Consider the following 14706-nt stretch of genomic DNA (forward strand, 5'->3'; position numbering starts at 1 on the left):
GAGATTGCATTTATGAATAGTTCCTGCACTTTCGGCTGTCACCTCATAAGTGCTGAGTTGTTTACAAAGAATTTAGGGAGAAGATTGCATTTACTGAGACATGGGAACTTTCTCCTCTGAAAATATTCTGAAACATTAAAAACCCTTTAGGAGGAAAGAATGAAAATTTAGTCTAAGAGATACGTGGCAAAACATAAAGGATGTGAATGGGGGAATACAAACTTAACAGATACTACAATTATATTTTTAGAACAAGCCACTTGAAATGATAGAAATTACATTTCATAGAAGTGGGTTTTTAATTAGGCTTGTTCTCTAAATGTATCAAGCCATAATATATAATGTCTAAAAGGATTCTATGAAATACATAAAGAAGCATCATTCTGAGTCAGACTGATTTAAAAATCCTATTTATCTCTTTATACTTTGTCTTTGAGTACTTCCCATTGATGCTTTCTCTGGTACTTGCAAACTACTAGCTTTGTCTTCAGATCATGTCTAAATGTTGTTTTTAATACAAATATGTGTAGTAAATTAGTACAGCTGCTGTGTTTCTTTATCCTAGCTAGTTCCCAGTAACAACGCAGAGACGAAAAGATCTATTTTCAGGCTTTGCCTTAATACCTGGGCAGTTAAATGACCTGTCTTAAATCCCCTAAGATAATCTGGTTATCTCCCAGCCAACATGCACACAGTAGGGTCTCTTGTTCTCAAGCTGAACTCTCATGAACTCCTTCCTTCCTCCTCTTGACCAATCTGAATTTCTATTCCTCCCCTCCTTCTATCCTTCCCTCCCTCCCTTCCTCCCTCCTTCTCTCTCCCTCCCTCCCCTCTTTCTCTCTCTCCCTCCCTTCCCTCCCTCTCTTCACCCCCCTCCTTCCCCTGGCTGGCAGAAGTTCCTCCCTATTCTCTCTTCTGCCCAACCATTGGGTGGTCAGTTTGTATTGACAAGGCAGAGAATCGATGATAAGAATTATTTACACAAACTTGAGACATAAGCATTGCAAAGTCTTGTCTAATTGAAAAAGATATGAGGGCAGAGAAATCAGTATTTCAACAGATATGTCCTCTACCTTATTTCAGAAACAGTTTAAGATCCTTAGTTAATTGATGATCCATATTTTTAAAGGACAAATTCTTGAAATACATCTTTTATATCTGGTAATTTGATTTTACTATTTGTCAGAAATATTACTATTAGAAGTATTTTAAAACATGTTAATTTAACTTAAATTTATAGAAATTACATTTCACAGGGAAGGGTTTTGAGAATATAATGAAAGCTTAAAAGCACCATAATTTCAAAAGTTGTTTTTAGCAAATATCTAAAGTGAATTTCAACATTATATGATTTTACTTCATATTTTTTTACTGTGAAAAATATAGGTAAACTGAAGAAAATTACTTGCCTAACTAAAACAAGTACAATTATGATGTAAATATCACTCCTACAATTTAGACATACAAATTTATATTAAAAAGTTATCATGCTGGGCAGTGGTGGCGCACACCTTCAATCCTAGCACTTGGGAGGCAGACAGGTTTCTGAGTTCGAGGCCAGCCTGGTCTACAGAATGAGTTCCAGGACAGCCAGGGCTACACAGAAACCCTGTCTCCAAAAAAAAAAAAAAAAAAAGTCATCAAAATTAATTTTATAATGAAAATAAAAAGAGTATGTGTGTGTATACATATATGTACACACACACACACACACACACACACACACATACTTGGTCTGGATCTGTAGGTCAGTGGTAGATTGCTTGCCTAGCATGCACAATGATGTGGGTTTGATCCCATGCTCTATGTATTCTTTTAATGAGCACTTAGAGAAATTAACACCTGCCATCAAAAGACCGAGATAGACAGATCGGAGTTATCAAAATACAATTACCATGGTGATTTGTCATTTTAGTTTATCCTCGGCCGTGGATTAAAGTGCTCTGTAAATTCCCACCTTAAGACTTTGTACCTGCTGCCATAGTCCAGCTCCCTTCACTGATATACTACTTAAGCCCCATCGTGTTATTTTCTTTTTTTCTTTTTTTTTTTTTTTTTGGTACTATATGAACTGACAGTGATATCCTCAGATTTATTTGAGATATGTTCAAATTAAGAGTAAGTAAAGATTGAGTTAGAAAAGTGCTCCGAATGGCAAGTAAATGAATTCACTGTCTACCTCCAGAAGTCCTGTTGGCCCGGCGTAGCCCTGTGGTAGTATTTCCAGCTGAGTGTGTCTTAGCAGGGAACTGAAGTAGCAGTTCTCAGAAAACACTGCTTATATTCTCACACTTCAGGTTTCATGCTGAAAATGCTTTTGAATTTTAGTCTCTGTTTGCTGTACTTTGTGTAAGGCATATGCATAATGTAACTATTCTTCTGTTGGTATTTCATAGTGATTATTTCTTCTCATGTAGGAAGATGAGAAGTTTTTGTCTGAAGTTTTTGCACAATTAACAGATGAAGCTACAGATGATGATAAACGGCGCGAGTTGGTAAGTTCCTTGTTCAAAGTTTCTAAACCTTGTTTTTACATGTTTCAGTAAACTCTTTGAGATGGCATGTGCTTCATTGTCCCTCCTCAGGGAAATTTGAATACCTTATATCATGACAGAACTACAGATTTTTTTATAGTAGTAGGTATTTACATAATGGAGAAGGAAAATACTTCTAAAATAAATGAATGGTAAATTTTTTGGTTCCTTAGAAAAGTTTAGCTTTTTGATACATTTATAAAGAGGTTTTAGGAGGCATCAAGTTTGTTTTGCTTTTCTTTTAATAGGTAACTATTTTAGAGGTGAAAGTAACAATTACTGTTAAACAGATGTTGCCCACTTTGAAATGTAATCAAATTGCAGATTTTATAAAATAATGCAAGACAATTAAAATTGGTGTTGGCCGGGCGTGATGGTGCACACCTTGAATCCTAGCACTTGAAAGGCAAAGGCATTCAGATCTCTGAGTTCAAGGCCAGCTTGATCTACAGAGTGAGTTCCAAGACCAGGCTACACAGAGAAACACTTTGTCCTGAAAAACCAAAACTAAATTTAAAAATTTTAATTATCTTTGGTAGTTATTGAGTGGACTACTAAGTTTTCTGGTTGTAAAATTAGTATTTTTTTTTTAAGAGTTACTTATTTATTTTATGTAAGTACACTGTAGCTGTCTTCAGACACTCCAGAAGAGGGCGTCAGATCTTGTTACAGATGGTTGTGAACCACCATGTGGTTGCTGGGATTTGAACTCCAGACCTTTGGAAGAGCAGTCGGGTGCTCTTACCCACTGAGCCATCTCACCAGCCCATAAAATTAGTATTTTGAAGTAGAGAATCATCTGTTCTTGTCAGTACTTAAATCTTTGTTGTGCTTTTTGTACTGCCCTTAGTAAACCAGGCACTGTTTTTTGTAGGATGGTTTTTTATGCAACTGCCTTACATGACAGTCTTATGTTTAGAACAGATCAATGTTTGACAAATAAAGCTAAGTTTACTTTAAATGTGATGCTAGTTTTGTTTTGTGAGTATGTATATACACATGCATATATATGTGTGATTTTATATATATATATATACATATATATAGAGAGAAAGAGAGACTTATATTTTACAGTTGGAGGAGTAGTGTACACACCTCCATGCATGAGTGGAAATCAGAGGACAACTTATGGGAGTTGACCTCTCTTTCTATCATGCGGGTTCTAGGGATTGATAGCAAATAACTACCCTCTGAGCCATCTGGTCTACCCTGTGCTTTGCTTTTAAAAAGACACAGTTTATCAACTGTTGTCTAGACTCAAACTACTAATCCTTCCCCCTCAGTGCTGGGAATATATATAGTATAAGACACTATGCTCAGATTAGCTTTTAATGTATTTCTTAAATGTAGACTTTGAGGAACCAGGATATGTGAAAAGATAAGATGCTTCAGAATAATGAATTCTGTACTATGGTAGCTAATCTTTTAGTGTGCTTGATTTTATTTTCATGTCTATTGATTTCTTACTTTATTTTACTTTACAGGTTAATTTCTTCAAAGAATTTTGTGCATTTTCTCAGACATTGCAACCTCAGAACAGGGATGCTTTTTTCAAAACCTTAGCAAAATTGGGAATTCTTCCAGCTCTTGAAATTGTAATGGTAATTGTGGTTTCTTCTATGCTTTTGAAGCTGTAAATTTGTCGTAGATTCATATTTTGGATGTTCTTAACATACTTAAAACAGTCCTAACTTATCATTTAGTCATTGATCTGATATTGAGTCATCACAAGAATGATTTCATTACCAGATTTGTACCATCAGTGTTTGTGTTGGTTTTTCAAAGACTATTGTCTTACCTTGAGTGACACTGTTTCATAGAATTGGGTAAGTTGTCCTCCCTTTTCAGTCCAGCTAGCAGAGTGAGGAAGGACTGAACCAACGGGCCTAAGCTTCCAAATAAGAGTAGGCTCTAGTTGTCTGATTTCAGTTTGATGGATTTGATTCATAGATGTTCATATAAAAACTTAAATAATAACCTTAAATATTCATTTTAAAATAAGTGTTTTATTTCTTCATATATGTGTCTGTTTACATGAACATATGGTGCATGTGTGCCAGTGCCAGTGGATTACAGGTGTACACCACTATATTCAGCTCCATGCTGACTTAGGTATAAAGTCTATTTCTTTTGGATGGCAAAACTTATTAAAATTTGTACTGAGCTGCTCCCAAATGCTAACATTTATAGAAAGAAAGGAAGAAAAAGATATTTTGATTCAGTTTGGTGTGTTAATCCAAAAATTGGGAGATAATAAGTCCATTTAGAGAAGGAAACAGATTGTAAATTGAAGTTTATTTTTAATCTAAAAATCTGAGAGGCTATTCATGGATTAGAGAGAGAAGAGGGGAATGCAAGAATAAGCTGTGTGAACAGTCTCTAACCTGGCCGTCCTTTTCCTAGGGCATGGATGACTTGCAAGTCAGATCAGCTGCTACAGATATATTCTCTTATCTGGTGGAGTTTAGTCCGTCCATGGTCCGAGAATTTGTGATGCAGGAAGCCCAGCAGAGTGATGATGTGAGTAATAGCCCTGCAGTTTTACATGTGCTACCTACCATGGAGAAGCGCCTAACTGTTGCAAAAAATTCTTAACCATAATCTTAAATGTCTTAATATAGGACTGATGACTGACATTTAACCCTAAGGGAATGTGCAGACCTTGTATAACTAAGAATTTGTTTTTATTTACTCATTTCCTATTTTTAAATAGACTAAAAGTTGAATAATAAGAAAAATGATTTATCTTCCCACTATAAAAATGTTTAAAAATTTGCCCTTAAACTATAGCAGGAACCAAGTGAACATTTAGCTGAAGGTATAAATCTGCCTGCCTCTACGTCCAGAGTGCTGGGATTAAAGACGTGTGCACAGTAATCAGTTAGGTGTAGGTGTATTCCAGTTCTACATGTTATGTTTAATGTCTGTTGACATTTTTACTTTGTTTGTTTTTTTTTTTTTTTTTTTTTTGGTTGTTTTCTATGTTTCTTGGTTGGGGAGTGGTGTGTGTTTGTTGTTTTTCTGATAGTTGTTTTAAGGTTTGTCTGTATATGTGTGGCCAAGAGACGTCCTTAGATCCTTTGAGTCTAGAATTACAAACAATTGTCAGCTACCCAGCTTTGGTGCTGGGAAGCAAACTTGAGCCCTCTGCTTTTACTTTGAGCCATTTAGCATGTGCACCAGATTGTCTGAATTCACAGCCCTGCCTTCTTCAGCCTCTCAAGTGCTGTGATGCAGACATGTGTCACCATTACTGCTTCCATCTTTTTACAAAGTTTGGAGTACTGCTATAATTTAGACAGTAAAGAAGTCATATTTTGGGCATTGCGTCTCATACCTCAGCATTTCTTGGGGCTGAAACAAAAGGGTTACCACACGCTGAGGGTCAGCCCATGCTTTCTAACATCCTCTGTAGAGTAAGACAAAACCCTGTGTGAACCCACCCCAAAACGACTTTCTAGAAGTATGTTACTGTGGTGGGGGATTTTTGTTTTGTTTGGGGATGTTTGTTTGTTTGTTGAGGGTTCCATCCTCAGAACCCATAGAAAGGTGGAAATCAGTCATTGTCCTTTGATCTCCGTGATTTACACACACACACACACCAGAACAAAAAGGCTTTCAAACACACATACACTGCACACAAATATGCTAAGAATATAACAAACTTGTATTGCAATAAAAATAGTAGTAAGTCACTTTATGACACTGTCCTCAAATTTTGTAAAAAGTTGCGAGCTGAGTTGCTGCTAGTCCTTTTTCTAGGAAGAGTTTTCTGTTTAAAGATTGAAATGAAAAGCTTTAGGGTCACATTCTGTGATCATAGATGTTTGATCAACCTCTTGATTTATACTGGAGCTAAAACCTAGAATGCTAACAGTAAACAGTCTCTCTCTCCCTCTCTCTCTGTCCCTCCCCGTGTGTGTGTGTGTGTGTGTGTGTGTGTGTGTGTGTGTGTTTTCACTCTAAATATTTTCAGAACATTGGAAAACGAAGAAAACTTCTAAGAAGCTATTCTATGCTGTTTTTTCTATGGTCTGGTTTTATTCTTTGAGTTGGTGTGTTTGTCTTATATCAAGGTCTTATGGAAACATATTTTCTTTCAGGATGTACTTCTTATTAATGTGGTGATTGAACAGATGATTTGTGATACTGACCCTGAGCTCGGAGGTGCTGTTCAGTTAATGGGACTTCTTCGTACTCTAATTGATCCAGAGAACATGTTGGCTACAACTAATGTAAGAACTCATACCGAGATTAAAAATGTTCTGGCCCAATCAGTCTTAAATAGTTTTAAAATAAAATTTTTAGAAACAGCACATACTTTGATAAGTATTTGTATTTAAAAAGCAATGATATCTTTATAACAATTTTTAGTAAATACAACATTGTTATCTGTTTAATCCTTTTTTCTTGTTAACTTTTCCCTTTATTTACTAGGGGTAGAAGGCATGCCGTGAGATATGCATGCAGGTTCAAGGATAACTTGCAGGCATTAGCTCTGTATTTCTTCTACCAAACTCAGACTTGATCATGCTTGCCAGGAAGTGCTATTTTTTTTTTAACCTGCTGAGCCACCTCACTGGCCCAGAAATGTTAATTGGATTAATTTAGTTTTTGTTTTTTGTCTTCTGAATGCTAACTAGTTTTTAAAACTTGTGCATAGCAGTGTGAATATATTAATACTGCATTGTATTTTAAGAGAGCAGATAAGGTGGCAGCTTTATGTTATCACAATAAAAAGCAAGAAAATTGATATAAAACCAATGTGGTTAATTAAATAAATCATGAAAAGTTCAAGGATTCCAGAATATTAGTAGTGTGGCTATTTCAATATAAAAGACCATTTTCCCTTAGTAAAATTTCCTCATAATTAAAAAATATGTATATTATTTTTAAATTGCTATAAATTAAGAGGCCCAGTTATTTAATAAAATAGTGATAGAAATTAGGAATTGTTTTCTTTTTTTTTTTTTTAAACTTATTTATTATTATAGCTGTCTTCAGATACATCAGAAGAGGGCATCAGATCTCATTAGGGGTGGTTGTGAGCCACCATGTGGTTGCTGGGATTTGAACTCAGGACCTTCGGAAGAGGAGTCAGCGCTCTTAACCCCTGAGCCATCTCTCCAGCCCCCAGGAATTGTTTTCTAAATTAAAACTTTTAGTCTTTAAGGAACAGATTTGAATTTCATCTTTCTAAGATGATAAATTGCTTCAGTAGTTTTTCAGATTCAGATAGGTAAAGCAGCAGTGCCTCTTCTCTATCATGCGCGCGCGCGCACACACACACACACACACACACACACACACACACACACTCACACACACTCTCACATCTTGGGGAATGAACCCTCAAGACCTTGCACATTGTAGTCAAATGCTTAAGCATCAAAGTACATTCACCAGTTGTCATGCTCCAATTTTAATCATCCAAAATATTTAAAATTTGTATTTCCCCGTTCTAGAAAGGTGACTCGGCAGATTTAAACATTTGGTGCTCTTGCAGAAAAGTACAGTTCAGTTCCCTGCAGCCATGTTAGGCAGTTAAAAACCACCAGAGAAACCAGTCCCCTTTCAGGCCTTTATAGGCATCCACATACATGTGTACACACGCAACAACCTGAATGAAAATACAATTGTAAAATCATGACCCTCACAGCTTCCAAGTCCCCAGTGCATTGCTATTAGTTGTGATCACTATGCTGTTCAGGAAGTTGGTGTCTTCTTCATTACACTTCAGATCTCCAGCATTTTTGAACAAACAGTTGTTCTGAATTTCCTTGGAAAAACTTTCTACTGTTGTATGGGTTTCTTTCACTGTTAATGTCTAATTTGAGTTATTAGACTTCATATCTGTGGAATTGAGATTGAAGTATATGTATCTAAGTTTGCTTCTATCACTCTAGGTAGTTAAAGTACTGTTGTTAGAGTATGACCTTCACTGCTAACTCTTGAAGATGTCTTTTAAATGCAAAGGTAATAAAGTACTCTATTAAACTTTTTTTTTTCAGAAAACTGAAAAGAGTGAGTTCTTAAATTTCTTCTACAACCATTGTATGCATGTTCTCACTGCTCCACTTTTGACCAATACGTCAGAAGACAAATGCGAGAAAGGTAAGTTCTCCTGTTTATTTCCTTATAATGGCCATAAAGTATTACTTGGTGCTTTATATTATACGGAAATTATTACTGAGAGATTTAAAGTGCATTATGAAGTCATGGTTGTCCTTGTTTCTGGGTATCTTTGGTAAGAACTATCAGTGCATAATATGTGGAACAGGGTTTTCTTCTTACGTGTTTTTGTTGCTTCTCCATATTTGTTGCATAAGTTATACTCAAAGCTTACAAATGCCAATTTCTAGTTTATAAATCAAAGTAGAATAAAGGCAAAGATAGTTTCAAAATAATCTGAAAACAGAACTCTTTAGACATTTGTAGTTGTATGGATCTATTTAGGCAGCAATTATTAGTTTATTAGAATAAACAATGAAGGAAGCCATGGCCAGATATGGTGGCAACAGCCTTATAATCTCAGTACTAAAAGGTGGAGGCAAGATCAGGAATTCAAAGCTAAGTAGCTTAGTAGCTAAGGCCAGTGTGGGCTCTGAGTCACTGCCTTAAAGGTGGTGAGGGGAGTCAGTCAAGACAATGTTTATGAAATTAGTAAAAATTATAACTTAGGCATACCTTATTTAGTAATTCTCATTGTTTTGCAATTATATTCTCTAAGGAGTATTTTTACATTTTCATGCTTAGTTCAGGACTGTTACTATATTACTTATGATATCAAAATGAACATAGTGTAGAATATGTAAAGGAAAACTGCCGTTAAAATAATTAAAATGAAGCCGGGCAGTGGTGGCACATGCCTTTAATCCCAGCGCTTGGGAGGCAGAGGCAGGTGGATTTCTGAGTTCAAGGCCAGCCTGGTCTACAGAGTGAGTTCCAGGATAGCCAGGGCTACACAGAGAAACCCTGTCTCGAAAAAAAAATTAAAAACAAAAATAATAATAATTAAAATGAATTTTGATGTAGCAGCTTAATTATTAAAAAAAACCCACCAAATTAAGTAAGAAAAAGCATATGCATATACCAGATTTTTGTTGCAGTAAGTTAAAATAATGCATTTTAATGTTCATTTTAACAATTCTACCACATACAAAATATAGCTAATTCTATTAATAGATATGTATGTACAACCTTTATCTCAAAACTAACTTAACATACTTCTTTTCTGATTCAGAAAAAAAAAAAAAACTATAGAGTTAGAGTTGCCCCTTGAACTTCTCAGTCCTCCTGCAGCGCAGTCTGGAGTTTCTAAAGATATACCCAAGAGTCTGTCTCTTGTGTTGGTTTATGTGCTTGTGGCATTCGCAGTGTGTTGTTTTTCAGTCTCAATTTTGATTTACATTTATTTCTATTATAGGTATAACTCTGTCTTTAAGATCTATTCATGGTGATGTCAGGCTTCTGAGATGCTTTAAATCTTGCTTAGTATTCTATGCCTATTAGTATTCTTCTTCCTGTGTACATTGTTTCAAGCCTTGTTCAGTTGTACACAACGCTCCTGTATGTGCTCCCTCACTTCCCTGTGCAAGTGAGCTTATAGGGCTCTAGGAACTATCCTTTGCCAAGACACATATTTTTAAGCATAAACACATTGTTAATGTATGTGTTGCTCTGAAGTTTTAAACTTCCAGTATTTTGTGGTTTTTTATTTTGTGATACTGAAACATATCCTAATTGTTAAATGTTGAGTAAAAGGAAGCAAAATAATCTTACTATTTTTAACCACACATTTTTGTCAGAGTGCTTCGTTCTTTTTTACTTTTTCACTTTTTTTCTGGTATTTGTAATGTGCTCCTTCCTGGCTGTCCTGAAATTCACTGTGTAGACCAGGCTGGCCTCAAACTAACAAGAAAGCTGCCTGCAACTGCCACCCAAGGGCTGAGATTAAATGTGTGCCCCACTATACCATGCTCACTGTTACTATATTTTAATAATCTACCTCTCAGTACCAAATTCTGTAAAAGGTACATAATATTTGACCAAACAAACTACTCAATAATTATTATGAAATTAAAAAGGAATTATGATTGAATGTGTTTGCATACTTTAAAACATTAAGTAAATGTAAGATAATGTTAAAGTAGTTGATTTCAATTTTTTTTTTAAAGATAATATGCTTGGATCTAACACAACCAACACAATTTGCCCTGGTAAGTATAAATCCATAATTTAAGAGTATAATAAGGGTTTTTTGTCTTAATCAGTATATATTTATGAAGAGACAAGCAAAACATTTTTAACATTAAAATAATTGCTTCATGATTATAAAGAAGTTCTAACCCTCCAACTATAAAAGATGTGAAGCATATTGTTTTCTCTGTGAATGTGTTGTTGTTTGACATTGTTTTGAGAAATCATTATCTGTAGTTCTTGTATGTTATATGTAATTGACTATGATCAGTTAGGATCCATACTTTAGCACACGAGTATACTTGTTTATGAGCCTACATTTTTTTTTTTTTTTTTGGTTTTTCAAGACATGGTTTCTCTGTATAGCCTTGGCTGTCCTGGAATTCATTTTGTAGACCAGGCTGGCCTCGAACTCAGAAATCTGCCTGCCTCTGCCTCCCAAGTGCTGGGATTAAAGGCATGCGCCACCACCTCCAGCGTAGCCTACATCTTTTCCCAACTGCTTCTCCATAGAATATGCATTCAATGCATGGCCCCGTAATATTGAAGCTATTGTGTACCATTACATTCTTTCTACCAAGCTTATCAAAGGAGACAATAGAATCCTCTAGGTGAGCTTCCACAGAAGAATGCTAAGAATTTTAATTAAAATGATAGATCAGTATTAAAAAATTATTTTGTCCTTAGCTGGGAAGATGGCTTAGCACATGAAGATGTTTGCCATATAAACTTGACGGCCTGAATTCTATCCTCAGAGCATACATAAATGTGAAAATGAGGCATTATCCTTTGACCCACATGTAATTTACACACATACAATACCGTTTAAAACTTTTTGTAGAGCTGTAGAGATAGACCAGCAGTTAAGATCATCCTGCTCTTGCAGACGATCTGAGTTCACTTTTCAGCCTTCATTCCTCAAACTTCCTGTAATCATTTCCAAAGCACGAGATACCCTCTTCTGGCCTTCAAAGGTACCACACTCCTGTGCACAAATGGACACAGATATACATATATTTAAAAATAAAATAAATCTTACATAAATAAATTTAAAAAATATGAAAAAGTCTAATGGTTTCTAGTTCTAGGGCCCGGAGAGATGACTCACCAGTTAAAAGCACTGGCTGCTCTTCCAGACGATGCAGCTTCAACTCCTAGCACCCCCATGGCAGCTCACCACTGTCTGTAACTTCAGCCCCACCTTCACGTAGTTACACATGCAGGCACATAAAATTGTGTGTGTGTATATATATATATATATATATATATATATATATATATATATATATATATATATATATATGTTTGTGTGTGTGTGTGTGTATTAATTTTTAAAGATTCTAATTTTGGCTGTGATATTTTTCTTTCACTTGATGTAAAATCGGTGTTTGAAGTACTAGTTTTATTTTCATGTGAAGAGCATTTTGTTAAATAAAAGAATGCTGCATTATTTCCAGTAGGATCCTAAAGCCACAAAAAACATTTTTTAAAAAGATTTATTTTATGTATGTGAATTCATTGTCACTTTCTTCAGACACACCAGAAGAGGGCATTGGATCCCATTACAGATGGTTGTGAGCCATCATGTGGGTGCTGGGAATTGAACTCTGGAAGAGCAGTCAGTGCTCTTAACCGCTGAGCCATCTCCAGCCCCACAAAAACATTTAATCATGAACTAGAAAGACTCTTCTCTTCCAGAGAAACAGTTCAATTCCTAGCGCCCACATTGGACAGTTCACAGCTGCCTATACACCAGTCCCTTATCTGGCCTTCATGGGCACCTGTACACATGTGGCATGAAATACACATGTTGAGCAGGGGGTGTATTTTTAGTGTTCCTGTTCATGTAAAATAGTTATACTAGATGGTGTTTACTAACTCTTTATGAGGCTGTGATTCTGTAATTTCTTCTCAGGGTAGGCTTATTTTTTCTAAAAAAACATATCTATATTACGTCCTTGGTGAACATCAAAATATGATATACAAATTGAAGTCATTTCATGAAGCAGAATGTCTAGAAGAATAACCAAAAGTAATTTCAGGTATCCAAATGTCAAGAGTTGGTATAGTCAAGATTATTACTAATAAAATCTCAGTGAAATAGTTTTTGCTTGGTACTTAAACAGCACAAATAGCATTTTTAAAAAGATGGATATTTTAATGTTAATTCACATTGGGGGCTTCTATGCGGGCTCAGTTGATAGAGTAGCTTACATGTAGGTCTATGCTCTTGTCCCCAGATCCCATGGGAGAGAACCCACTTGCAAATGCTGTTCTCTGCAACCATGTTTGTACTCCTACACACATGCAGAAACAAGTTTAAAAGAAATTCGTATTGAGACACTTCAGGCAAGAGCTTTGAGGCTTGTCCTTGTCCTCTCTGTTGTGTCACTTCATGGATTGGCTCATATTTGCATATTTGTGACAAAAGCTTTATTATCACATTTGTAGATTGCTTTTTTCTTTCTGTTATTACATTTTTCACACAAGAACCTTAAAATGTAATATTTTGAGACTCTAATATATAAAAGTAATATATATTTATGTGTATACCCTTTTTAAATAATATAAAATATACTTTTGCCCTAAGATGCAGGATATATTTATTCTATTTAGATGTATTATATTTATTCTCACAAAATACCTTTCTTTTGTAGATAATTATCAAACAGCACAGCTGCTTGCCTTAATTTTAGAGTTACTCACATTTTGTGTGGAACATCACACATACCACATAAAAAACTACATCATGAACAAGGACTTGCTAAGAAGAGTCTTGGTGTTGATGAATTCAAAGCACACTTTTCTGGCCTTGTGTAAGTAACCATTTAAATGGACATTTTTGTAAAAATGGTTTAAGAAATACTTTTAGTACAGGTAAAAGCCAGTTAACCATATGAAGTCATTAACAGCATGTGTGATGTTAATAAGATAGCTGAGAAACAAAAGTATTTCAGTTTCATATTTTATTTTTAAAGGCAAGAGCATGTGAAGTAGAAGCAGTGGATTCCAATAGACATGTTGCTAACATTTAAATAGAGTTGGATTAACCTAGGTTTTGTTGGAATACAATACCATGTACAATAACAGCATTGTGTCATACAACTGTTGTGCTATGTTGGAACTTTATCAAACTATCATGTTTTGCATGTGCATGCATGTATGCATGTGCTGATCTCAAACTCATGTAGCCAAGGTGGCCTTGATTTTTCAATCTCCTTCATCCCTGGGACATGAGATCTCATCTCAAAAGAACAAAACAAACAAGCAAAAACTTAAAACAATGTTATTAACAGCCTGTTAATGTTTATTTTGTTTCTGTCCCTGTACTAATGTACATAAGCATATTCGTATGCACATACAGGTTTTTACTTTTGTCTTTATGAAAATTGGAGCATACTAGTACATTTCTCTGCCCTTCAGCACTACTATAAATTATTTGGTCTTATCTTTTTCTGTTTAAGGTTAAATAACATTTCATCACATGATTCCCGCAGATGTTTTATCATTCTCTAAAGCAGAGATTACTGGGTTTCTACTTTTCTCCAATCTACCCTGTCCAGTACAAGAATGTTTTATATGCTCATGTATTGTTATAAGATCCATAATAGAATTGGCAGACAAAATGTTTGTCTCTTTTATATATTCTTTTTAAATTTTAACATCTACCTATCTACCTGGTTACTTACCAAAAGCACTTGGCATTTTCCCAGCACCCTGTAATGCCATACTCATAAATAAATGAGAAAAACACAGAACTTCACTCAGTCCTAAGCTAGCTTGGTATACATTACATAGCTCAGGCTTATGTGAGCCCTTCTGCCTCAGCCTGGTGCTATGTCAAGCCACTACACTCAGCTATATTGCTAATTTAAAAATTGTCCAGTGATAAAAATGTGTTATAGGTTTATTCTTTTTTCCCCTTATAGGATATTTTCATATATTAATATAATTTATTAATTTTTTGAGACAG

General features: G+C 35.2%; 1 protein-coding gene across 7 annotated transcripts in view; it reads left to right on the forward strand.

The window, feature by feature from the left end:
- The window catches only part of Ppp4r3b (protein phosphatase 4 regulatory subunit 3B), a 47822-nt gene that overhangs the window by 19180 nt on the left and 13936 nt on the right, over positions 1–14706 (forward strand). For 4 of the 7 annotated variants that reach the window (NR_156485.1, NM_134034.3, NM_001363358.1 and 1 more), the window contains exons 5-11: positions 2418–2495; positions 4019–4135; positions 4938–5054; positions 6638–6769; positions 8546–8648; positions 10712–10753; positions 13391–13549. Coding sequence is in view for 6 of the 7 variants with exons in the window: in NM_134034.3 (NP_598795.2) it covers positions 2418–2495; positions 4019–4135; positions 4938–5054; positions 6638–6769; positions 8546–8648; positions 10712–10753; positions 13391–13549 (748 nt within the window). In the remaining variant the exon portion in view is untranslated. The remainder of the gene's footprint in view (positions 1–2417; positions 2496–4018; positions 4136–4937; positions 5055–6637; positions 6770–8545; positions 8649–10711; positions 10754–13390; positions 13550–14706) is intronic. The other 3 variants (NM_001363359.1, NM_001363362.1, NM_001363360.1) reach the window with 2 other exon arrangements.

The sequence above is a fragment of the Mus musculus genome, chromosome 11 (genome assembly GCF_000001635.26).
Source record: "Mus musculus strain C57BL/6J chromosome 11, GRCm38.p6 C57BL/6J".
Lineage (NCBI taxonomy): Eukaryota > Metazoa > Chordata > Mammalia > Rodentia > Muridae > Mus > Mus musculus.